At 34.2% G+C, this 25176-nt stretch overlaps 1 protein-coding gene across 2 annotated transcripts; it reads right to left on the minus strand.

The window, feature by feature from the left end:
* Nucleotides 1–3350: 3350 nt before the first annotated feature.
* On the minus strand, nt 3351–25176 carry VPS54. Of its 2 annotated transcripts, XM_028047353.2 has the most exons (19): nt 24135–25172; nt 21287–21349; nt 20959–21038; nt 19904–20021; nt 17687–17761; nt 14675–14831; nt 14459–14547; nt 11561–11817; nt 10154–10325; nt 9982–10065; nt 9474–9895; nt 9080–9233; nt 7243–7324; nt 7052–7131; nt 5845–6006; nt 5277–5344; nt 4498–4578; nt 4146–4397; nt 3351–3636 (listed from the first exon to the last, which is right to left on the minus strand). In XM_028047353.2, exons 1-18 carry the CDS (start codon nt 24918–24920, stop codon nt 4259–4261), a joined length of 3069 nt encoding a protein of 1022 aa, XP_027903154.2. In that variant the 5' UTR covers nt 24921–25172; the 3' UTR covers nt 3351–3636; nt 4146–4258. The 2 variants fall into 2 exon arrangements, with proteins under 2 accessions (XP_027903154.2, XP_085522594.1); XM_085666468.1 differs by lacking the exons at nt 3351–3636; nt 5277–5344 and having other exon boundaries at nt 24135–25176.

A 25176-nucleotide genomic window follows, 5' to 3' on the forward strand; every position in this document is an offset into this window, starting at 1 on the left:
TTATTATTATTATTATTATTATTATTATTATTATTATTATTATTATTAATGCCATGTTTAAAAAATGTAAAAGCTTAAATTATTATATTTTTATTAAAATAATAAATGTATAAATTATATTTATTGAATATATTGTTAATATATATATATATAATACGTTAATAATATATTTAAATTATATATATATATATATATATATATGTGTGTGTGTGTGTGTGTAATTATAATATATATATATATATATATATATATATATATATATATGCATATAAATAAAATTTGATTAGATTAATTATAAATATTTGGGTAGTATGAAATGAAGATTACATATTAAAAAGAAATTCCAATTAGTAAAGCTAAATTTGAGGTATATTACTTAATATTTTTATTAATTAAAATAATTTTTACATTTAAGTATATTAATATCATATTATTATTTTTTGAAAGTTTAGTCAATATAGTGGTGTTTAGTATATAATGAGGATAACATATCTTACATGTTAAATTTCTTTAGTAAGGTAGTTTTTTTTAGGGTTAAATATGTTTTTGTCCCTTAATTTTTAGTAAAAAATTAGAATTAGTCTTTTTTTTTAAATTTTGATTTAACTTAGTTCATCAACTTTAAAAATGCGTGAATTTAATTTTTTTAACTAAATTTCTTAAGTTTATTTGACGTTTTAAACGTGTTTTATAATAGTTTCTTAGCTAACATTGAAGTGGAAATCTATCAAATACTGTAAACAACTCAAATGTTACCTTGAAACGTTTGAAACATGAAATAGACTTAAAAAAATTTAGTTAAAATAACTAAATTCAAGTATTTATAGAGTTGGGGAACTAAATTGTAATAAAGTTTTAAAGATTGACTAATTCTAATTTTTACTAAATAAGGGACAAAAACATATTTAAACTTCTTTTTTATGGAGTTGTTGATATGATGTTACCATGTATTTGGATAAGGGATAATTGTAAGATATAATATTTAAATTACTTGTAATCAATTTTTTCTATATTTTAAATATTATTAAAATAATATTAATAATTTTTTAATACGTATATAATGCGTACAAAGAGTAGAGTTGTAAATTTAACCCATCATACACGGCTTGACCCTATTTCACATGGGTTAAAGTCAAAAAAATTGCAAGACCAAAAGCCAAAGTAGTTAGTCTAAATCGAAGGTCAAGATAAGTTGGACCAAGCGAAGGGTGAGAGGTTAAGTTGAGTTGGTCTGATCAAAGATCAAGTTGAATTGGTTTCGGTCAAAGGTCAACTTGGTTGACTAGGCTAAAGAATCAAGTCAAGTTGGCTTGAGGTAAGTATACTTGGACTCAAGGTCAACATGAGTCAGCTTGGACGAAGGTCGTCTCGAGTTGATCTGGACTTAAAGTCAATTTGAGTCGATCGAGGCAAAGTTCGAACAAAGCCAATTAGGGATAAAGGTCGAGTTAGATTGGTAGGATCTAAGGTTGTCGCAAGTTAGTATGAATTAAAGGTCGTCTTGAGTCGACTTAGGTGAAAGTTATTGACCTAAGTTGACTTAGACCAAAGATTGACTTAAGTCAGTTGGGTTCAATAAATCAAGTTAAGTTAAGGTCAAGCAAAGTCAACTCGAAACAAGCGACCTAGGGTCTAACCGAGTTAGTTAGCTTTGAAGGTCAATCTAAGTTGGTCCGAGTAAAAGTTGACCCAGATTGGCCCTGACTGAAAATTGACCTAATTTGACAAAAAGGTCAACCCAAATCAACATGACTAAAGGTCAACCCAATTCGACACAGTTGACCAATAAAATGTGGGCTTATTTAAGAATGAATTGGAACCGACCTATGAACCATGAGTCAAATTGACATCTCTAATAGAGAGATAGTGACTAGTTGTGAAATTTTAATTTCCTTTTTTTAGTGAATTTCAAATTATATTGTTTTATTTATTTGAAATACTTTCATAACATTCCTAAATTTCAATTTCTTTTGATTTGTTTCATCTAAGCAACTCATTTTGTTTGAAATAATTTTAAATTCACCATATAAATGAATTACTCTCTTAAATTACCTCATATAAGTTATTTGTCTTTGCAAAAAACTTTTAAGACAACTTATTGAATAATTTATTTATGTATAGACTTTTTACTAATAATTTTAAGCGTAAAAATTACATTCTCGTAAGTTCTAAAACGTTTGAGAAAATGGCAATAAAAAATGGTTTAATTAAATTTCAATTTCTAATCAATTTGAATATTTTCATTTAAGTCTATGTTTTTTCTTTACTGAGTACTCAACTTTTATATTTGATTTTTCCTTTAATTAAATTATATGGTTGTTATTTTATTTCATCATTTTACTTATTTGTTTCATATATTAAAATATCTTCACATATTAAAAAATGTGAGATTTTATACTTAATATAAAAGATATAGCGATTAATATAAAATGACAAACAACTTTTATTACTTTCAATAAAAACGTGTTGAATATGTGAAACAAATAAAATCAAAGAAACATGATAACATAATTTACCTAGTAATTGAAAAAACTACACCAATAACTTAATTGAAAGATATAACAATTTTGAATCTCAGTAGACAAAAAAAATTAATAAAAACTCAAGTGAAGATACTTAGATTTATGGAATTGAGCCTAAAATAAGTTGATGTATTCTTAATCACCATATTTTATGATTTTTATTTTTGCAAATTCTTGTTTTCCCATTGATTATTATTTCTTTATTTTATTTTACATATATGTTTCATGTTATTTTCTCTCTTCTATGTTTTTGCTGTCATTATTTCCCAAAAGGGCATTTAGTATAACTTTTACTGCCTTGGTTTACAAAACTTCGTAAACACTTCAGAAATTTCCTTCCATTAAAAGGCTTCAAAATCGAAATCGCGTCCTTATAGAATGAATGTGAAATTTTAAATTTCTAAAAGAGTATTAATAGAAATTATATTAATATAACTAATTTCTTTCGTAAGAATATTTACTTCTGATAAAGTTTAACATATTTAAATTGAAAAGTATACTTAATTGTTAAGCTAAATAAAAAAGACCCAAAAAATATCTTATTATTAAAAATCATCGAAAAGAGAATCGTACCATAATGTCTGGGTATCTACAATTGCAGGAGATTGCGTTAATGTTTACACCTGTTGCACCATTGAACTATTATTTAATTAAGACAAATATGATGTCTACACTTCTGTGTTCCTTGACACCGATTATATCCATAACACTTCCACTGGTATATGTTTGACATAATTACATTGCGAAGACTGTGTTCCTCAAGAAAAAAGTAAAAGAGTTTTCAATTTAGGTAGGTACTTGTAAGAAAATCAAATATGCACTTAAACAGGACACACAAATTGGTAATATCGCTATAGATTTCTGGAATTGTGTACATATTGATGCATCCATATCCATGGGTGAAGAAGCGACGGGAAAGATTGGGGGTGAGGGCAAAACTTAATTCATTCACTAAATCATATCTATTTCAACTTAAAATTACAATTAAGGAGACAAACCAAGAATTTTGAATATCAACATCGACTGCTACAAAACTTGTTAAATGACCAACCACGGCTGCACAATGCTCAGAAATGATACATTACCTTTGTATACCCACAGACCAACCAAAGGCCTGAAACAAAAAAGAGAAAATGGAATTCAGCTTTTGTATGACATGTCGTGTATAATACTCTCAGCATCTACTGTGTACGATACAATGTTAATGTTAGCATAGCATGTGACACTTCTGACAAAATTTTAAGATCTGTAAAATTAATATTATTTATTTATCTCAAAGTGAATGTTAGAGACAAAACAAATAATAATATACCAATTTAGAGGGATGAAAATCAAACAAAAAATTTTATGCACTACATCCGAAATTCACTCATTCTATAAGAATTAAAAACAGTAATTTCAAATCTCGCAAGGGTGAAAAATAAAGTAACTTGTTCATTTTACAGGGACTAAAATTATATTAAAGTCAAATTACATTATCGATGCAACATTGATGAATCACCCTAGCCCCCTCACTAAGAGCCCGATACTAATGGCTTCCATGGCTCCCTGTTTGACTTTAAACTAATCAAGATAACAAGAATTATCGTGTAAGCTATGCACAAAATGTAGCAATAATTTTACCTCAATTTAGTGTTACACAAAAATGCAGAGTGAAGGTTTAAATCACCCCCATATCTTCCACAGTATGTTAGCCTTCACACGGAAGCAATTGAGTTGCTACTTTACAATATAGTTTACTGAACAGCATCATTTCCAAATCTTTTCACCAAGAATTCATCCAGCTGACCCCAGTTCGGGGTATCCGATTTACTCAAATCACCCAATGGCAATGACCGTATGCATTGGAGAATATGCTTGACATCTCGATATAACCTAGCAAGTGTGGAGAATTTAAGAAAAAACAAAATTACTCAATTTTTCTAAAGTTCCGTAAAAGTATTTCTAAACGACATAACTTCGGAAAAGTAAATACCTATTCTGTGCTTGAGGAGTGCTAATATCAAATTTTGAAAATGCTTCTGAAATTTGTGAGTGAAATATAACGACCACTTGCCTGAAAAATAGCAAACTTGAGAGGTGAGTGTAGGAATTCAGATGATGTCAGCATATTTTACTGTTATTTTTCTTTTTATGCAGAAAGTAAATTTTCTCCTTTCTTTTTCATTGTGAAAGGGAAAATAAGAGAACTTTATTTTGAAATTCATCATAGAAAATAATGTATATCCAGGACATTCATCACTGTCACCTTTTCCCTCCAAACTCCATCCAAAAATATACCTAAATGGTTATATTACAGTAATACTAAATCAGTATCATACATTTCATGATCTTCGGATATAATATTTCAACCATGAAAAAAAAAAAAGATTGCTTCATTAGACACTGAATGATTAAACTCAAAGCTACTACTTTTCTCAGAGCCAGGTTCCTTATAAACTAAATATTGATAAGGCATAATAGAAAGAAAATAATCTATCACCTTATGTTACGTAGAAATCAATATAATAGAATTAAGAATGAATTTGACCTAACTCAATTTTAAAAGCTAGCTTAATAAGTGAGGATTGTACAATAAGGAGTACTTTAACCATATATCTGAAGTGGGTTCTAAATCTTAACCTAATATAGAACCCATCATTTTAATATCCCAGCATCAGAAACTACAGGTACAATCTTCAGTAGTGTAATCTTGATTATGATCTTTAATGAAAGTACAAGAATAAGAAAAATGGAGATTTCTACAATTCTTACCCAAAAATTGCTTGAACATCTTCTTCATTCAAAGTTCGAGATAGAACACGTTGGAGGTACCCAACTTCCTAATAACAAAGTCCAAAAATAGATAAGTTCTGATTAAGAGACTGCTTAACAGACAGGTGGGGCACAAAAGTAGAACTCAAAAATGATAATTATAGGTCACCCTACCCCATTATCAATATATATATATATATATATATATATATATATATATATATATATATATATATATATAATGACTAATCACAAATTTGCTTACCTACAAGTGTTTAAGTTATTAAATCGTTTGCCAAATAGTTTACTGCACATCTATGAGATGTTTATCTCAAATTGGATAATGCAACAATCACTCTACTATTTATCAGAAGAAAAACCTAGTGAAGTGACTAGTGAGCCACCATAATCGTTGAAAAATTTGCTCTTTGGGATATTCATATTTATGCTTTGAAGTACCAGATAGGAAGATACATATTAAAATCTCGGTCAACTTTAAAAATTAAGCAAAAAGAAAAGGTCAAAGGCAGAACACAAGCATTCTAAGAATTTATATATAACTATTTACCTTAGTAAGGGATCGGGCAAATTGACTAGGCTGAGGATCTGCATCCTCAGGTCTATTCCAACTCTCAACAATTTGAGGCAACCCACGTAAATGTACTAGTAATCTTTCTCGCATTATTTGAACTAATTTACTATGTATTTCATCTCTGTGAACTTTATAATCCTGGAATGGAAAAAATACAATAGTAATGCAAATGTTATAACAAATACATTCTCAGAAGTCTTAAAAAAGCAGGGCACGAAAAATGAATAAATTTTAAAAACTTCTATACATATATAAAATGTATTTTTTATTGGAGGAAAAAAGTAAAAAAAAAAAACAAAAATAGAGACAAACAACAATATCCTCCTAAACAGAGAAACCAAAAAGAATAGGGAGCCTGAGGGTTAGCCAACAAAAGCAGATCCTAGAAAGCCAAGTTTTTGTAAATATGTTTGAACACACAAGGAAGAATAAACCAAATTCATTCTTAAATTTTACTTAAAATGGCTCCATCCCGTCATAGTATGGACTAGAAAGATGAATGACATACTTATTAACAGAGACATCTTATACATTTGATACAAATGTGCAATGAGGAGTAAAAGAAGAAAAATAATTTTGAAGGAAAATTAAAAATAAGAAACTAGCAACAATTGGTGCAGATGTGCAGACAGTGAAACTAAAGTCATCACAATTAACAGCAACACTTGATTTTCATTGATGACAAACTAAAAAAAATCGAAAATCTCCTTAGAAAAGCACTAATGTTCTTCCGGTTTTAGTTTTTTATCTGATTATTATAATCTAATGTATGATATAATAAGACCATATTCAGAGATCCTTATCATTATTCCTTTCCCTAAAATAAATTTTTGATAAAGGCTGCAAAATCTTAGCTATAGACCTCCAGAGCAGTGACATAATAATGCAATTGCAACTATAATTTCTTGTTCAAGTCGTGTCCTCTCTATTACTACATCGCCTCCTCTCTAAAAATATTTCCTTTTCCATTCAGATTATAAAGAAGGGGAATTCAGAGGAAACGTAATTAAACGTAAAATCTCTTCCGACTTGTTTAACTACAGGTAAATTTTCACTATATGGACAAAACTGTCATACTTCCAACAATCATTAAAAAATCTTACCTATGAACAAAACGTCTGAATAAGTCTTCATCTAACAAAGGACTAAAGGAATAAAGATTAAATAACAATGAAGCACAAACCTGGGCAACCCGATCAATCTCAGAAAGCAATAGTATTTTTCTTGTCTCAGGTACTTTGAGAAAAAGAATCTGCCGAATATCTTATACCAGAAATGAAGAACAAAGTTATAAAATTAATCCATATGATGAAAAACAATATAATAAACTCATGAAACGCATTAAAAACTTCATTTAGGTGAGTGAATTTGTACCAGGAATAATAACATGTACGAAACTGATGACTTGACTTGCCAATGCCAGGTGTTTAGATGTGATGGACTTCAAACCAGACACCTGCACCAGAACGAAGAATTAGAAGACACTACAATGAGAAAGCTCCAAGTAAATTGAAATGGGATCATAATAGACCAATGAACTGGGTAAAGGGAGGAACCCAGTACAGGAGAAGAAGGGAAGCAAACTGTTGAAAAGCTACAACATTTGAGGCCACCCCTGACCACAATGTCTAAAAAAAGACTACTTTTGGAGAGGGTGACCAAAAAGACTGACTGAAATCAGTGTTGAGCTATTGAGAGAGTGGCTCTTAGTGGGTTGAGATCCTACATAAACTACAAACATAACCTAAGTAATGCTTACAAGTTGGTTTTGTAGGGTTAAGTAAGACCCATTACCCAAATTTTAAGATGGTATCAATGTTTATCCTAGTTCTGTTATTAGGCCACATGTATTGCAACCCTCTACACCCACAACCCTAGGCGTGAAGAATAGTGTTCAAAATTCTCCTTAGTTTCAGTCACCCTTAGGACACACATTCTCAAAAGGCTACATATAGAGGGGCTAACTAGATAGATTAAGTGAAGCATCAAAGTGCTAAGCAATTGAGAGATCAGCTCTTAATGGGTTGATATCCTACATTGATTTCAGACATTCCCTAAGTAGTGCTTATGAGGTTTGGGTAATTCTCTCTAAACCCTCCCTTTTTGCATCCATGGCCTACATCAAATTTTTATCAGATAATAGCTCAAAAGCATTAGTAGGAATTGAGGGAGTGTTTAGGCTAATTAGAAAGGTTAAATGGGTGGATAAAATTTATGAAATGAGAGGCAGTTTAAGAAAGCATTTAATGGTTTATTATTTTTCGAAGTGGCTGACTATTTAGCAGGGTTCAGTGCGTTTTAGGAAGTTGTGATAGTTTAGTTGTTTTCTGCCAAATAGCAGTAGTTATTTATCACCTTCATAAACATTCTACTCATAAATAGACCAATCTGATGGGTGGAAGAATCACTCGAGCATATTCAGAAAATACACTCTTCGTTCCTCTCTTCTCAGACTTCATATTCTTCAAATTATAATTTCCACATTTCAGTTTCTCTCTCCTTTCATGTTTATTTGATTTCTACTAACAGAAATGAGTATGTTGAAACAGATAATTCAGTATATCAAAATGGATAATAGATGCCATAAAAGTTCTTATATACTATGAATGTCATTGATGACATAGGCATGTAAAATAGTCTAACACGTGGCATCATACCAATCACCCCTTAGTAGAGGGGATAGGCCAAGGAAGTCACAATAGAAGATATGGTGCGAGACTAGAAAGATTTAGAATTTTAAATTACATTAAGTTCCGAAAATTTGGATACAGTATCGAGTACTGCGAACCTAAAATCCATATAGCTGAAAGTATCGGTGAGAATAAGGCTTGGCTAGTATTGTTGATTGTTATATTTATGACCTATACAACGTATACTTTATTACAAGATACGTGAAATAAATATAAGACCTGGCTAAAAGACCAGAAATGCTTTATGGTACTGAAAGTTGAACAATGAAGTGCCAACAAGAGAAAAAATTAAGTGCATAAAAAATGGAAATGATGAGGTAGACAAACAGGCATAAGATAGAGATTTCAGCTAAAAAAAACAAATGGAAAAGTCCAATTCAAAGATGCATAAGAAGACCTAAAAACATAAGGAGAAAATATTAAAGACCCGCATATAGGTTGAGGGTCGATTGGTACATGTAAGATTTTATGCACATATATCTAAACGGTACCAACAGTTTTGAGAACAATACAAACAGTACCTGCATAGCACCAGCCCCAAGAACAAGTTGGCATGTTCTCGTGTTGAAAAACTTCAATATTTCTACTACACGGTGAACAACTTCCGAAGAAAGTGTTGGCAAAAGGTTGTTCATATCAATGTACTCTGACAACATCTTCAGCAATATTAAGCCACTAGAATCAAACATGGCAAAAAGAGCCACTGTAAATTATTTACATGATGACAGCAAATCAAAACTAGGATAAAAAAATTCATAAAAGATAAGTGAACCTCACAATAGTAGTATATTGTAATAAAATAATAAAGCCTACCAACACAAACATTCTCAAGAGAGAGAGAACACTACAGAAACTCAAAGGGACAGATCTTGCAACTAATTGGGAAAAGAGAGAAATTGAATCTAGATAACTAACCAGTTGACCATGTGATAACCAACACCTTTGTAATTAAGAGCCTGAGAAGCAGATTTTTTGTGGTCTTTCTCAGTATTGTTACTATGAGCTGATGTAACCTTACTGTGACCTTTATTTGCTTCCACAGAATCATTAGGGGATTTGGGTCTGTCTGATGTTTCATTATTCATAGATGCTTCAATGGAATTAACCCGCATAATTTGATGTTCAGCACTGGACTGTGCACTGTTTACCATTGGCATAGAATCATGGTTAGTGACCACACCATTGTAACTGGTTGAATTATCATCCTCGGTGTCATTAAAGTTCTCAGAAGTTAAATTATCAGATGTAAAAAGCATATTGACAATGGATTGAAATTCATCAGGAACATCTATCTCCACCCAGGTTTCCTGGTCAAGCACTGCCTTAATCTTTGACATCTACATGCATAGAAACAGTCATTAACAATGATGTACAAAGATTTCAGGACAACAAAACCCAACAAAAACACAAAATTAAAACTAACCCGAGATTCATGCTGAAAATCAACAAAAGCCTTGGCCTGTGATTGCAGTGTCCCACGGATGCTATATCCCAATCTCCCACCAATCTGTTATCATAAGCATGAAAATTAATCAGGAAAGAAAAGCCAAATAATTTGTATATGCTAAGTTTTAAATCAATATGAAAATATATACTTTTTCTGTAGCAGTAATGAACTCCTGGGTAATGTTGTATATGGCTAGAAACTCCTGCAATTTCAACCTAGGATGAAGAACTGCACGGACCCCAAGAAGCTTTGCCCATCTTCCATGAGCCGCATCACATGCTGCAAAGACGGCTTCTGCGTTTTCTCGCAATATATCAGCTCTGTTTAGAACCAGATTCTTTGAGAACATCAAACAAATGGGACAACTAAAACACAAAGTTATTGCAGAACAGAAAAAGATCTGAAATGTATTCTATCTTAATTTTCATGGTTTTTAGATGTAGTAAGTGAATTCAAATGACGTCCCCAGTATTTTCATTTTTAAAGAGAGGAAAACCCTGGAAGTGCCATTTGTTACCAGCAAAAAGAAATTCAGTACAAACAGCAAAATAGCAGCAGAAGGGTCTAGCATAGCTTGCATACTGACTTAATCGTTGAGGTGATAAGAGGTATTAATCTTGCATGATAAAACAAATTACTCCATATTTAATGTATCCACTATGTTATAATGTCATTCCAAGTTGTTAAAATAACAAGCGATCATGAAGTTTGTGTCATCTGTCACAACTTTCACAAGTGAATAACAGGAGTGAACATTCAAAAAAATGTCATCCACAGCCTTTAATAAGAAACTGAAAATGTACAATCAAAAAATTAAAAAACGATATATAGTTTTAGCTAAGTTGGAAAAGAGTATATGATGCAACTAAGTGAAATAGAAACAAGTAATAACCAATCAAATCTTACAGAATAACAAAGGAGAGGCTAATACTAAAATTACAACACAAATGTTTTTTCTTTCAATTCCCCCTTCCATTTCCTATATGATAGCATATTATAAAATGACAGGATAGAAACTGTCAAAAGATATAAAACCATTCATTTGTATCCATTTTACAACTTCAGCTTTTGGGATAAATTGGGTTTTCACATATAGTGTTATTAAGAAGCATTGCTACATAATGGACTCTACAAAGGTATTCATCTAATCCTCTCAAAGCTACACCATATCATGTCACGTGTCACCATTCAATGAATAATCAAACTGAAGGGGAAAACACAAGGGAAAAACCAAATTCTTTGCATGGAAAACAAGAAAAATAAAAATTGACATAACAATACCAATGTGTATCAGTTTTAGAAATCTTCACTTTACAGGTGAACTCGTTAATATTACAATATGCTTATTCCAAACAGGATTATGTTTGTTCAGGTGCTTGAGAACTACATAATAGCATTTATCAATTTATGAGAACAAAAAAAGGAAATTTGAAAAAAAATAGAATAGCTCAGATCTTACATTACTTCGTTTCTAAATCTAAACACCAAAAAAGAATCAGGAAAAGCTTCCCAGTTTCTACTACAAGTATACCAGAAATGAGAACCAAGGTTTAACCTGAAATTTTTTGACATGTTGGAGGAGTTCACAGCATCAATTGATTTTCCCTGAAATGAAGAACCCTTGGCAACACTTCTTTGTGCTGAATATGGCAAAAATGTAGTACCATGAACCTCACTTTCTTGTGATGTTTCTGCAGCTGCAGCACCATGAGCAATAGCTGCCACAACTGAATCAGCAGCATAATGACCATCACGATTGTTCAAAATCCATTCAATGGCCTTTTTCACTTCAGCAGCCCGCACTAAATGTGCCTGCAATCACTAAAAGGAAAAAAATCTTATTACATCACTCTTAAGACAACTGAGTTGCAAAATAATGTATAGTTGAATCCAGCAACCTGCATATGCCATTACTATGCTTCTATAGCACACTTTTCTTAACTAATGCACAGCACAGTTAACATGATTTCACTTGGATTTAGAGATGGGCAAATATCAGTGTGAGCCGATGTATATGTATTTATAAAATTATGAGTACAATTATATCTGAAATAGGAAGGCTACACAGCCTATGTTCCCTAACCTAAAGCTAGCTACACCAGAAACCAAAACTGTACAACAAAATGATATCACCGATTTCAACATTCCCACTAAGACTAAAGCATATAAATTGTATGCAACAAGCTTAGAACATATAAACTGAATTATAGGCCCTATTAAAGACTTTGAACGTGTGTGCAAGATGGCCATTAGTCTTGAGTACAAGTAGCATAGAGATATCCATTGAAATGTAGCAAAAAACAGGATAATTGGATGTAAAATTGAGAGATGTCATATTACAAGTTTCCAAGTTTAAATATTTGGAATCAATATTACAAAAGATGTGGAATTCAAAGATGTCAAACACAAGATACAGGCTAGATGGTTAAAATGGAGAAATAAATCAGAGATTGTTTGAGATCTACCAAACTCAATATTTATCGTATTACTATACATTCAGCTACACTCTATGGTAGTAAAGATGGCCTTTAAAGGGGAAGTGAGTGAAAAAGGTATTATAGTAAAATTGAAAATGTTCATGCAAGAGAAAAAGGTAACAAAAGTAAAAATGATAATGTTGAGATGAACACAAGAAAAGGCAGGTTATAAAATGATTGTTCACAACGAATATTAGTAAGGCACCATGATGAAAAGATAGCAAAATTTTGGTTAAGGTGGTTTGGACATCTACAAAGAAGGGACTATAGTGCGGACAGTAGATAGCATGGTTTTTAGCTATGTAGGGAGGGAGACAAGAAGGACATCAGAAGCAATTGTTAAAAGTGATCTAATGGTGAATAATACACCTGCGAATTTGGTCATGAAGTGAACTCAATAGCATCGTGCAATGCATGCAGTTGATCTCAAGTATAGTGGGATAACAGTTGGGTTGTTGTTTGCCTTTTGGTGTTCATTACTTGGGTGTTTGGCACAACACTATGACTTTTGCTATTAATATTGAATAAGCCTATAATTTAGATATTTTTCACTTCTGAGAATTTATATTTGTGTAGATAAATTGTTTAATTTGTATCCGTAGTCTTCAATATGGTGGCCATCTGTTAGGTTCCTTCCTTCAGAAAAGAATTAATTCTTTTCAGGAACCAAACAAGGAAAAATTTGAGAGAAAAGATAGAAAGGAGGAACTATTTCGTTTAGTAACCAAAAGAATGTTCACAAGCGTACCCAAAGGAGTACAATCCTTTCACACTGGGTATCCCCGTGGATTATACAAAACAAAAAAGGTACCCTCTCTCTTCACTAGGAGGGCTATTTATACCCGCAATTAACTTCCAAAACCTACCAATCTCCCCTCCTATTCTTTCTTCTAAGATATACTTGTAGTCCGTTTGGTCAGTTCAGTCTACTTCCTAACATCATCCTACTATATGGCGTAGAGGTTCTGTGGTCGGCATGGGCCACTCCTCACAATTATTTGGGATTGGTACTATGTTTGCACAGTTACACTGAGTTAAACACATAATTTTAAAACCAAGCTACATGATCTTCTGTCTTTCTCATTAATTTGCCTTGTAAAAGTAATTTAACTGAAAGAGAACTAAGTTAAGGATAAGAAATTTCCAGAAACTCAAACACCAGACATGACAAAACCCCCAGAACACAGCTAATGTCTATAGGACACCACGACACTGCACAAACACACATATAATGAGAATTCAATTATGATTTTATATTCACGTTTTAAAAATAAAGGTGTTAAGCTTCACAATGAGACAGCTAAAGTAAATCCTTGGACACAGCTAAAGGAAGAATCAGATCTCTTAAAACAACTACTCAAGTTCTATGATAATGATCCTCGTGTTTTGGGTTAATATGCTTATTATTACAATATTTTAGATTATTTTAATTTTTAACATTTGTAGTAGAGTAAATTAGTCTGACATCCCTTGAGATTTTTTCGAAGTACGCTTAACACCTGTTTTATTCACCATTACAGTGGTCCCCTTTTCCAGGGCTTCTTAAGGAGATGCATATGTAAGGTGAAAAGAGCTGACAATGGAAGGTTTTTAAAACAAAAATGGAGGTCTGCGTATAATTTAAAAACTGGAGTCTCAATGAAATTTGAGAAAACTTCAGGCGGCATTAGTGCAATTTACATTTTATAATACAATGTAAATCGACTTTGGCCCATGCCCAAGCTTTACCGGAGAAGTGTTTAAGCCAAGAAAAAGTATTTTATAATTCAGACACTGGAAATGAGTACAGGACACCTGCGCAAAGAGTGTCAAAATTCAAGAAGTGTTGATCACATGGCACACTGTTTAGAGCCTTGCTGGGCTGCCTAGCCATAAACACACATCATCTACGTTATTAAAACTGAATACATTTCAAAAGACTGCAATATTCTAGTGTAGATGATCTAACAAATTAACAATTGCCAAGTATAAATTACCTGTACTATCAAGAAAATAGCACTCAAAAGATGAACAAAGCAGTCAGATGATAGGCTCCTCAACTTGCTAGCCAGTGATGCACCTCCACCTGAGTTACTATTTAGGATTAGCAAGTTGAAAAAGGAACAGATCCCACAGAAACACAGCACACTAGAAGCATTTAAAAGTATATCTCCTTATAGACACATCACTAATTATGCTAAATAAATTCTCACCATCTGCATCTACAGTTCTGTCTCCAGAAAAGAACTCTGACTCTGAACCTCGAGAAGCAAGAACTGGAAGCAACTCAGCAACAGCAGTCTTAATAGCACTCTTCATATCAGCCGTCAGTGTATCTCGATAAGTCCTCAGAACAGAGGGAAGTTTAGCCTGAAAATAAGGTATTTTTCACCAAATTAAGCCTAGTACAGATCTTAATAGCACTCTTCATATCAGCCCTCGGTGTACCTTGATGTTTTACTGTCATGTTTCTTAAAAGAACAACAAGGTAATGCTATTAAAAAATGTGAAATCACTTAGCATTCATTATTCCCAGCACAGAGAAATACCAAGGCAGATAAAAACACATCAAACATATGAGCAAGTAAAGGAGCCAGAAGAAACCAGGTAAATTAAACAAGAAAAATCTTGTATGGTACGCCCACTCATCCAATGAAACATTTCCATCTATACTACATTAAGTTTATTCTCTTTTTGGCTTTTTATAGCTTAACAATGCAAATCTTAATTATAGATAGGAAAAGTTTCCCTTAAGCGTGGGCACTATATTTCTGTCACATAGAATACCATAAGCATGCCTTCATTTAATCCCCCACAATCATATTCTATGATTGATATCTCTCTCAATATCTCCAGCCATGTGACTTGTACGGTATGGTGTCAACCTTTTACCTATAAGATAAGATTGATATGCCTCCTGTATACTTAAATTTAGAGGATGACCAAAATATCAATGAGCTAAACTTCTCAGATGATGGGTTTTGTATATCATATGTAAAGGAGTACATGTATAAATATATAAAGACAAGAGGCTACAACCTATGACACTTAACCTAAAGCTTGGTACAGTAAAAAAGTAGCTTTATAAAGTTTTTACAACAAAAATAATAAAAAACTATTCTAACATATGCCCTTAAGCTAAAGGATATAAAATGTATGCACCAACTTTGATCCACCATGTTTTACGTTATGAATTTCAAGTGAGTTGGAAGGCCCCAAAAAATATGCAAGAAGAGCAATATATAAGTTGCAAGACTGGGTTAGAAGTGTTGTCTTGGTTGGTCTCTAATGTAGGTTTGCTCCTGGCTCATTGGAGTACGTGAAGAATCATGGGTTTGTGATTACTAGTATCAAAAGTCTTCTTGAAAAGGTTTCACAAAAGCATGTATAGTTGTGGTGAGTAAATGTCACCATCGAGGTACTCTTAGTTAAGAAATGTTTTTGCTTGAGAGAAAGGTGTACCAATATCAAAGGACTTAAACTTGAGAGGAAATTGTTATAAATTCAAGTGAATTGGAAGACCTCACGTTGGTTGAAATGAGCAAGATAACCAATATATAAGGACAAAGACTCAAACCATAAGGACAAAGACTCACAAACCTATTGCATAAAGATTTTGGGTTGGGAGGTAGGATCTTGGTCTCTTATATGGGTTTGTTTATGGCTCATTGGTATCAAATATTCCCGGTGCCTCCTCTCGAAGAACCCAGAACTCTTAGGACAACAATTTTTCCCTAACAAAATGACAATTTATCTCTATATACATTTGGTATTCTAATGAAATCATGGATTGGAGGCTATATAGAGGGTTGTTTGATTTTCACAATATAACTACCAACTCAACTTCACAAAATTTCAACTCTTGAAAGAGTTGCTTAATCCGTACAAGTTCATAGGTAGCCAAAGCCATAGATCTATATTCAATTTTTGCACTAGACTAAGCAATAACACATTGTTTCTTGCTCTTCGAAGAGATTACATATAATCCCTCCCATGAATACACAATATCATGTGTTGGATCTCATGTCAATACAGCCTAATCTACATCACAACGAACTAATATTTGAGCATTTCCTAGAGCCTTTTTATATATTTGAGAATGTCAATCACAACATTCCAGTGGCCAATGTGAGAATTCTGCATGAATTGACTAACAACTCCAATTGCATAACAAATATTAGGTCTTGTAATAAAGAGACAGATGAGTTTTCCCACCAACCTTATATTTTTCTCTATCTAAAAAATTTCACCTTGGTCCAAAATTAGCTTTTGAGTTGGGTCCCTAAGACTATCAACGAGCTTGCAATTTGTCACACTATCTACCCTACAAAACCTTCTTTTGGTTAAGCCACTTTAATAACAAAAAAGTATTTAAGATAGTCAAGGTCCTTGTTCTGAAATTGATTGAATAAGTGCCCTTTTAGTTGAGAAATCCTAGTCACATTGTTTCTTACAATAACTATATCATCAACATAGACCCACCAAATAAACATACTTCCTAGGTAATGTATGACAATAGAAAACTTAATGATCTGTCTCATCTTGTTTAAATCCAAAACTCTATATGGTAAAACTAAATCTACCAAACCAACTCCGGAGTGATTGCTTCGGTCCATGGAGAGACCAACATAATTTACGAGCTAGACCATACTCCCCTATGCAACAAATCTAAGAGGCTGCTCTATATAAAATTCCTCTTTAAGGACACCATGAAGGAAGATATTTTTAATGTCAAGCTAGTGAAGTGACCAATTATGAATAGTAGCCATATCAAGGAAGAGTTGAATTGTGTTGATCTTGACCACGAGAGACAAAGTATCTCAATAAACAAGGTCATAAATTTGAGTATATTCCCTGGCCACCGACCCAACATTAAGTTGCTCCACTTCACCATTAGAATCATATGCATTGCATTAATATGGAACATTAAAGCCATTGTTTCTTTGTATATAGTAGCTCAGAAACAGAAACGTTCTAAGTGGCATGAGATCTCTTAAAAGTAATTTTTCTGCTTCTTTTATTCTTCTATCAGTTGCAAGAAAAATACGTACTATTTACGTATCTTGAAGAAGGGACAAAGGACAACAAAACCTCAAAAATACAAAATGGGAAATCTCACTGCACTGATCTTACAAAAGATGATTTCTCAACAAAAAATAATACTCAAACTTTCAAAACTAGCCCAAATAATAATTTAGTCAAGATTATTACAACTAATTACTTACAGTTCTGAGCAATCCAATTACAGTAGGAAGCAGACAATCTTTGAAATTATTGCTTTCCTCTTCTTCCAACTTTACCTGATCATGAAACAGATTAGATCAAAAACAGTATCCTCAATTGTAAAATTTTTGGCTACTCAATCATTGCACTAAAGCCAAAACAGGGTAATTGTTGTGCAGTGTGTAAAAATTAAGTCATAAAGAATGAATACAAGCTTTTTTTCTTTTATAAAAGATGAACAAAAGCATCTCTGCATACACGTAGGGATGACAAGTGAACTAGTCCCATGGGGACTGTCAAAACGAGTCCTGATTTTGACAGAAAATCTTCACGTTGACTTGGTATGAGTATTGAAATGGGTAATATCCGATTTTTTTAATTTTGTATGGGGATAGGAATGGGTATGTACATACCCGTCCCTATTTTAAATTACTAAAAACACCCTTAATTTATTAGGTAATCTAAAATACTTACTTTTATTGTTCTCTTTGGTCCTTTGCCTATTTTCATTTGAAGAACCCTTCTTTTGTTACACAATTTTTCATTCTCTCTCTCAATTGTTCGACTCATTTGATACCCCTGCAGTATTTTCTCTCTCATCACAATCCCAAATACACATTTTTTCCACTGTATGGCTTTATTAAAACGATGTATTGCATTGTAAACTTCAACTTTACCAAATTAAATCGTTTAGGGTTTAGGTATAACCTGCCCTGCCCCATTGCCATTGTTATGTACAAGACTGCAATCCCAACTAGGTTGACACCCGTCTATATCAATAGACTACAACACACCTAAGTACCATTAAGAAAAAAGAAACAAAAACAAACCTAGGCTAGCATCATTTACCCTTCTATCATCACTTGACTCTACCACTCGTCTATGTTCCAGCACAAACAAAATTTGGATTTCGGATTTTGAATTCTTCATGTGTTTTCTCCACAAAGATCTTTCTCAAATGCTGACATTCTAAATTAAATAATCAGTCTCCCAAAAATTAAACAATTCCATCCCTGACAAACCCATTTGAAACTTTTGTACTACCCTCCTAAACACAGGTCTTTCTTAGACAGAGATCCTTCATAAGATTAACAAATATGATTAAATGTTAAAAATTCATATACCAGACACAGCTCTTCACCAGACATCTGTTACATGCAGACTAACGCTGGAACCAGTAGAGTAGGAAAATAATGTACTTTATTCAAGAACTCTCATCCCAGTTCAGCACCAGAGTGACAGCAGAACTAGATAGGTATGGATGCTGAATAAAGAAATGGCCTTGTGAGGCCTAATATCTCTTCAGCTTAATTTCACAAAAATGAGACCCCCTTAACCTCCCTCGACCATCCTATTTAACAATCATACCTCCTCAAATTTTAGTTATGCAAAATCAATAATGTTTAATTCAGATGTTTTGTTCAGTTGCAACTTTCCTACTTCTTCTCTCAGTCCCCCTCACAATACATGCCAATACCAATCATGTGTAGGTTTAATAAAAAACAGTTATCCATTTGTTTCTGCACTGCAAAGGGGCTATTTTATGACATAATTTGGTTGTGGTTCTCGATGAACCCAGGATGCGTCATTTCCCCTTCTAGATTGTTTAAAAAAAAATTACTGAGTAGAGAAGAGGCTATGGTATCATTTAGGGAGATTAACAATGACGAGGGTATGACATCATTGTACATGGCAGGAGAATAGTGTAAATATTTTCCAGGATGTCTGTTTTCCCATTTATTTGTCAAATAATGTTTTTTTAATGGACCCCTGATCCTTGGTAGTGCCCATTTCAAAGGAATTTCTATAATTGATAGGCAAAGAGATTGTGAGTTTTGTTGCACTCATGAGCCATTTCAAATGAGATAAAAACAGAATCTTAAAAGGCAACAATACATTAAGCAGGTTGTTTATGAAGTTTACTACTACAAATTCTATACAACCCAAATATTAACGTTCACTTTTTCTTTAGTAATTTAACATATACGTGTATACATGAACTCCATCACAAAATGTAAGTAGAGCCTCTTGGCCCTGTGACAATATAGCACAACTCATTTTGGTATATCTTGACCTTGTTAAAGCAAAAGAACACCCCCCCTAGGAAACAGTACCCACTAAAAAAAAGTAACAGTTAAGATTTGAAAGATTTCCATCACAGGAGTCGTAGAAAATTAAAGAAAAGGCACTGAGAAAAATAAATGAAGACACAATCTTACTTCATCATCCTTTCCATTCATTGGAAGGGAGACACTTGCTTTAGCTTTGGATAAAATTATCCCATCTTTTTCTGCAGCATCTTGTAAGGAAGCTCGAATAAACTCTGCTGAAAGAATGCTACCAAAATAATACAATACATTACTAAATGTCCAGTACAAAATATAACTTTAGCCTTTTCTTTCACATATTTAAAATCCAATTTTAGCAATATATAAATAATAATAACCAAAAGTCAATATTACAAAGTTCATAATACCAAGGGACAAAGAAAACATGTTTAAAAAACAAAGAAGTTTAAAATATTTCAAAATAAGGATGGAATTACTTCCTAAACATAACTATTGAAATCGTGATTGGCACAAAATCATTTGATATGAATTTTTACACAATTGATAGACTGAAGAGCCAATCACACAATAGCCGGAGTAACAGCTCAAATTGGCAGAATTGTAAGATTCAGTACAGAAATTGAATCAAGGACCCAATGTCTACTTATGATAACTAATGCAACCCAAAGCCAAAAAAGCTGCATTTTCTGTAGAGAAAAGAATAATGATACATTGACAAAAAGCACTGTTCTTACTTAGTGAGGAGAGAAAAAGCTATTTTATTTATTTATTTCTTCTTATCTGTCCTTTGCCATTGAATGTGAAGATGGATAGAATAAGGAGACAGAACAAAGGTACAAACTTTGGAGATTGAACTAGAACTAGGTTAAGTTGCTACTGGATAGTAATATTCAATTTATGTCTCTACAAGTTTGTTCCATAAAATTATGATTATAATGTTTTGTGATCAATTCCTGGTTTAAAATTATTACTATCAGATTTATGTGTATGGAATACAATATTACGCATTAACTCTATGTATTTCAAGATATTTTTCATTGTGTCTAAATCTTATGATTCAATAGGTAAATATGGTTTCAACCCATCTAAGCAATTAGTTCAACCCTATTCTCTTCTAATTATTACTCAGCTCCATAAAATCAAGAAAGTAGAAAGCGCTATTTACTGAATTTTCAGATACAATTAGTACATCATAAGTGGCGTACCTGTTTATGGATTCTATAAAGCCTATTACATGATCTCTAAGATGCCTAAAGCAATGTAGACCACTGAGCTCATCTCCATCCTGCAAAAGTTACAGGAAATAAACAAGATAAATCAGAACAGAATGTTTTCTTCAACTGTCAAGAATCCCATCATGCTATGTCATAAACAGTCTACCAAAAAAACTACCCAAGTTCAACACAGTGACTGATATCAGCTAAGCATTAATCTCTAGTCTGATCAAGCTAAGTTAAAAACAGTATCCATCCCAAGACCATCATTTACAAGCAAACACATCTACACCATATTGCACAATGATTAAAGGGATACCAGTAAATGTTGCAAATCATCAGTCACATCCAGCGCCCCAGCACAATCTGCAGATGCAACAAGCTGTATCACAGCAAAACCACATCAACTTGAAAGCCTCAAAAATAACTCAAACACAACCAAAATAATAAAGAAAAGGCCAAAAACTAAACACATATATGCCCAACACTGAATCAATAAAGATTGCTAAACAAAAAGAAATTTGGAATGTTTATCACGGAGAGGAGAGGAATAATAAGTTATAGAATTTTCTGGATTCTTTTAGTGTTGAGTTGGCAATTTGTTAGATTGGTTAAGAGTCTGTTAGAATGAGCACATGGCCTAGATTAGCTATATATTCTTGTAATTTGCTTAATTAAGGTGCTGAATAGAATACTGATCCTCTTCCTTTGTCCTTTTTTGTGAGGGGTATCACTGACATCAAATACAAAGAATCTATACCAACATAATTTTGGTGCTTTCCTTGAGAGTCACTCTTTAGTACCATCGCTAACAGCACTCAATCGAAGAATTCCAATTCACAACCTAACCAGCATGATGATATTGTGCGAATCATCTTTAACTGACGATATTGATGAAGTTGTCAATAGAGTATTTGTATTAGAAGGCTGCCCAACTGCAAATTCTTATGAATCTCCTCTTAGTACCAATTCCACTCAATAATATTTTCCAAAGCAGGACATTCCTCATTTTGACAGCCAAGATCGTCATGCCTGAATTTTCAAAAAACTGTCATTTTTTTATCATCAAGCTACCCTGCTGAAGAATGCAACATTGTTTCTTCATTTTACCATGATGTAGTACCTATGGACGTATCATAACAGTCAGACTTAATAATAGATGCAATTTTTCCAACGTTTGGAGACACATTTCACTCTCATGGACTTTGACAACCTTGAAAGTAAGCTTTTCAAACTTACCCAAACGTTCACAGTTGCTAATGATTACTTGAGTAATTTTGAGCCCTAGCTAACCATATTGTTGGGTTGAATCCTTATATCTTGCTGAAATGCTTCATTTCAGGGTTGAAGTCGAAGATTAAATGCAAAGTCCTTGCCCACCAACTCTACACCCTATCGCAAGTGACAGGCCTTGCAATATTTCATTAAGCTGTGTTTTTTGAACTCATTTTCTCCTCCCTTGAACTCTTGGACATTCACTTGTATCCACTGCCGTTCTTCCAAACCATCACCCCTAAACAACTACCACCATTGCTACCAACAGCACAACCTCAAACTTAAGTATAAACATCTCTTTGATGTCAAAATTATGGATCGTCAAGAACATGAGATCTATTTTTGTTGTGAAAAAAATTTCTCTTGTAACCACCATTGTAGACATTCCTTCTTGGTAGTGATCAAAGAGGAGGACACTCCACTTCAAGGTGTTGTTGGTGAACAAAATGCCAAAGGGGACTTTGAGTAAGGCAGACCTCACTCCCCTTTTAGAGGCCCAACTGAGCTCTCATGCACTGGCTGGTTCAAAGACCTTAGATCAAACATTGCGAGTCTTGGGGCATGCGGCTCACCACCCAGTCTGCGTGTAGGTGGATAGTAGGAGTACCCACAATTTTACCCAACAATAGAATGTGTTTGCATTGGGCTTTAAGGGATTTCTACAACTCAATTGAAGGTATTGGTCAGTAATAGAGAGTTACTAACATGAGACAGTGAACGTCTCAATGATGATTCAAGGCCATCAATTCGTGGTTGACCTTTATGTAGAGGAGATTAGTGGTTCAAGTATGTAAAGCTTCAACCTGACGAACTTCTGTTTCTGGTGTGAAGTATCACAAGTTCTCTAAGCGCTTTTATGGTCCTTATCAGATATAGACCGCATTTGACCCATGGCCTACATACTTACCTAGCCTTCCTACTCTAAAATTCACAATGTTTTCACTGCCCACTTTTGAAAGCAAATGTGGGGGCCCCTCCATACTCTGACGAGGTTCATTCCAATTAGTGGACAACAGTCCATTAGTTTTGCCATTAGCTACACTGGGGTTCAAGAAAAAAATCTGTAAGTGGAAGTTCAGTTAAGATAGCTCTAGTGCACTGGCAAGGCCTTTCTCCGGATGACACTTCTTGGAAGAATTTGGATGATCTGCCACTTCCAACCTTGAGGGCAAGGTTACTTCTGATGGGATGGTATTGGTGTGAACATGCAGATAGGCCTAGACCAGTACGCCCAAGTGGATTGAGAAACAGAAAAGAAATTCAGAATATGTTTATTACTAAGAGGAGAGGAATAAGATCTAGAATTTGCTGTTACATTTTGTTAGTGCTGAATTGGCAATTTGTTAGATTGGTTATAAGGAATTCCGTTAGAATGAGCACATGGCCTATATTGACTGCTTATCATTGCAATTTCCTTTATTGAGGTGCTGAATAGAATGCTGAGCCTCTTCCTTTATCCTTTCTTGAGGAGGTATCTCTGACCTTGAATACAGAGAATCATCTCCCCCATCAGCATTAATGACAGGGTAATTAGTATTTAACAACCACCTTCAAATTCTCCAAATTAATCCACAACCCTACCTAACAACAATAACTCTAAGACACAAGCACAGCTTCGCATGGGACAAACTCAGATACAATTTCATGGGTATTTTCGGTGTTACTTATGTTGATGATCTTTACCACAAGCTTTTATTATGCCAATTACTTATATAATTCTGATTGGATAACAGCTCCAAAAAGTATGTTAGGACTTACATCTAACTTTCTCCTCTAGCCCTCACAATCCTACTCAACAAAGTTTCGACACTCACGACGCTACACTCTTCACAAAAACATCAACAACGGCGAAAAACAGAAACATCACAATAAAAATGCAAAAGCAAGAGTACCAATTTGAGAGCTGAGAGAGCCTGGTTGACGTAGAATATTAGCCGGAGTTTCTGCAGGAGCGCCAAGAGGTTGGTCCTGGTGCCATTGAGCTCCTGAATCTGGCGCGCGTCGTGGACCAAATCGGCGTCGAGGAGGCGAATGGTGTCCTTGAGATGGCGAATTTGCGTGCAACCCTGCAGGATCTTAGCATCGAGGTCCTGCAGCTGCCCCTGCGCCTCGAAGAACGAGGACGAGCGGAGCGAGATCTCCTTCACGAGATGGAGCTCCACAACATCGAGGTAATGCGATAGCTTCTCCTGCAGCGCGATGTTCTCGGCAACGTTAGCGAAGGGGCAGGCGGCGCGGAACGTAGCTCCGTCCTCGAGGCGGAAGTCCTCCTTGAAGTAGAGCGCGGGAACCTCGCGGAGGCAGGCGACGAGCGCCTCGCCCTGGCCGGAGGCGGCGGCGGCATTGGCGAGCGCGTTGATCTGTTCCTTGGAGGTGTGGTTTCGGATGTCCTCGAAGCGATGGTAGGCTTCGGCGATAGGCACGACGTACTGCTGGAAGTCCGATCGGGAAACCTCGGAGGCGGCCTTGGCAACCGCGATGGGAGCGAACTCGGGCGGAGCGACTGCGGTGGCGGAGGACCACCAGGCGCCCCAGGATGCGGCGTCGGAGGCGTGAGGGTTGTTGAGGATCGATGAGAGGCTCTGAATGGAATCAGAATTTGATTTGGAAAGAGAAGCAGATGAAGAGAGGGAGGTGGGTGACCTTCCCCACGATTGCTGGGAAGGTGGGGAATCCATCACATTACGATTGCGATTTCAATTGAAGTGTTTGTGATGATGATTCCGTTGCGCTAATGTGATGAATTGGTGAGTATGATTTTTTTGGGGATCTGAGAGGGAAGTGTTGTGTTGAGAACATGCGGGATCGGGATCTTCAACTCGGAAGCATCAAACACCGGAGAAAACTGGGTGGGGCTTCAAAAATTTAATCGCACCACCATTGTACGAGTAAGCCAACAACACATTACACTCATTCCACATCTAATCTTATTTC

Source organism: Vigna unguiculata, chromosome 9 (genome assembly GCF_037176805.1).
Source record: "Vigna unguiculata cultivar grain cowpea cultivar isolate G323 ecotype 2 chromosome 9, ASM3717680v1, whole genome shotgun sequence".
Classification (NCBI taxonomy): Eukaryota; Viridiplantae; Streptophyta; class Magnoliopsida; order Fabales; family Fabaceae; genus Vigna; species Vigna unguiculata.

What these genes read in the sequence shown, in the direction of transcription:
- VPS54 (XM_028047353.2), bottom strand. Translation starts at nt 24,920, where the DNA reads ATGGATTCCCCACCTTCCCAGCAATCGTGGGGAAGGTCACCCACCTCC. An exon ending in ATTTTCAGCATGAATCTCGG is followed by an intron (nt 9,896 to 9,981) that starts GTTAGTTTTAAT and finishes CTATGCATGTAG; the next exon opens with ATGTCAAAGATTAAGGCAGT. An exon ending in ACTCCTCAAGCACAGAATAG is followed by an intron (nt 4,398 to 4,497) that starts GTATTTACTTTT and finishes CACACTTGCTAG; the next exon opens with GTTATATCGAGATGTCAAGC.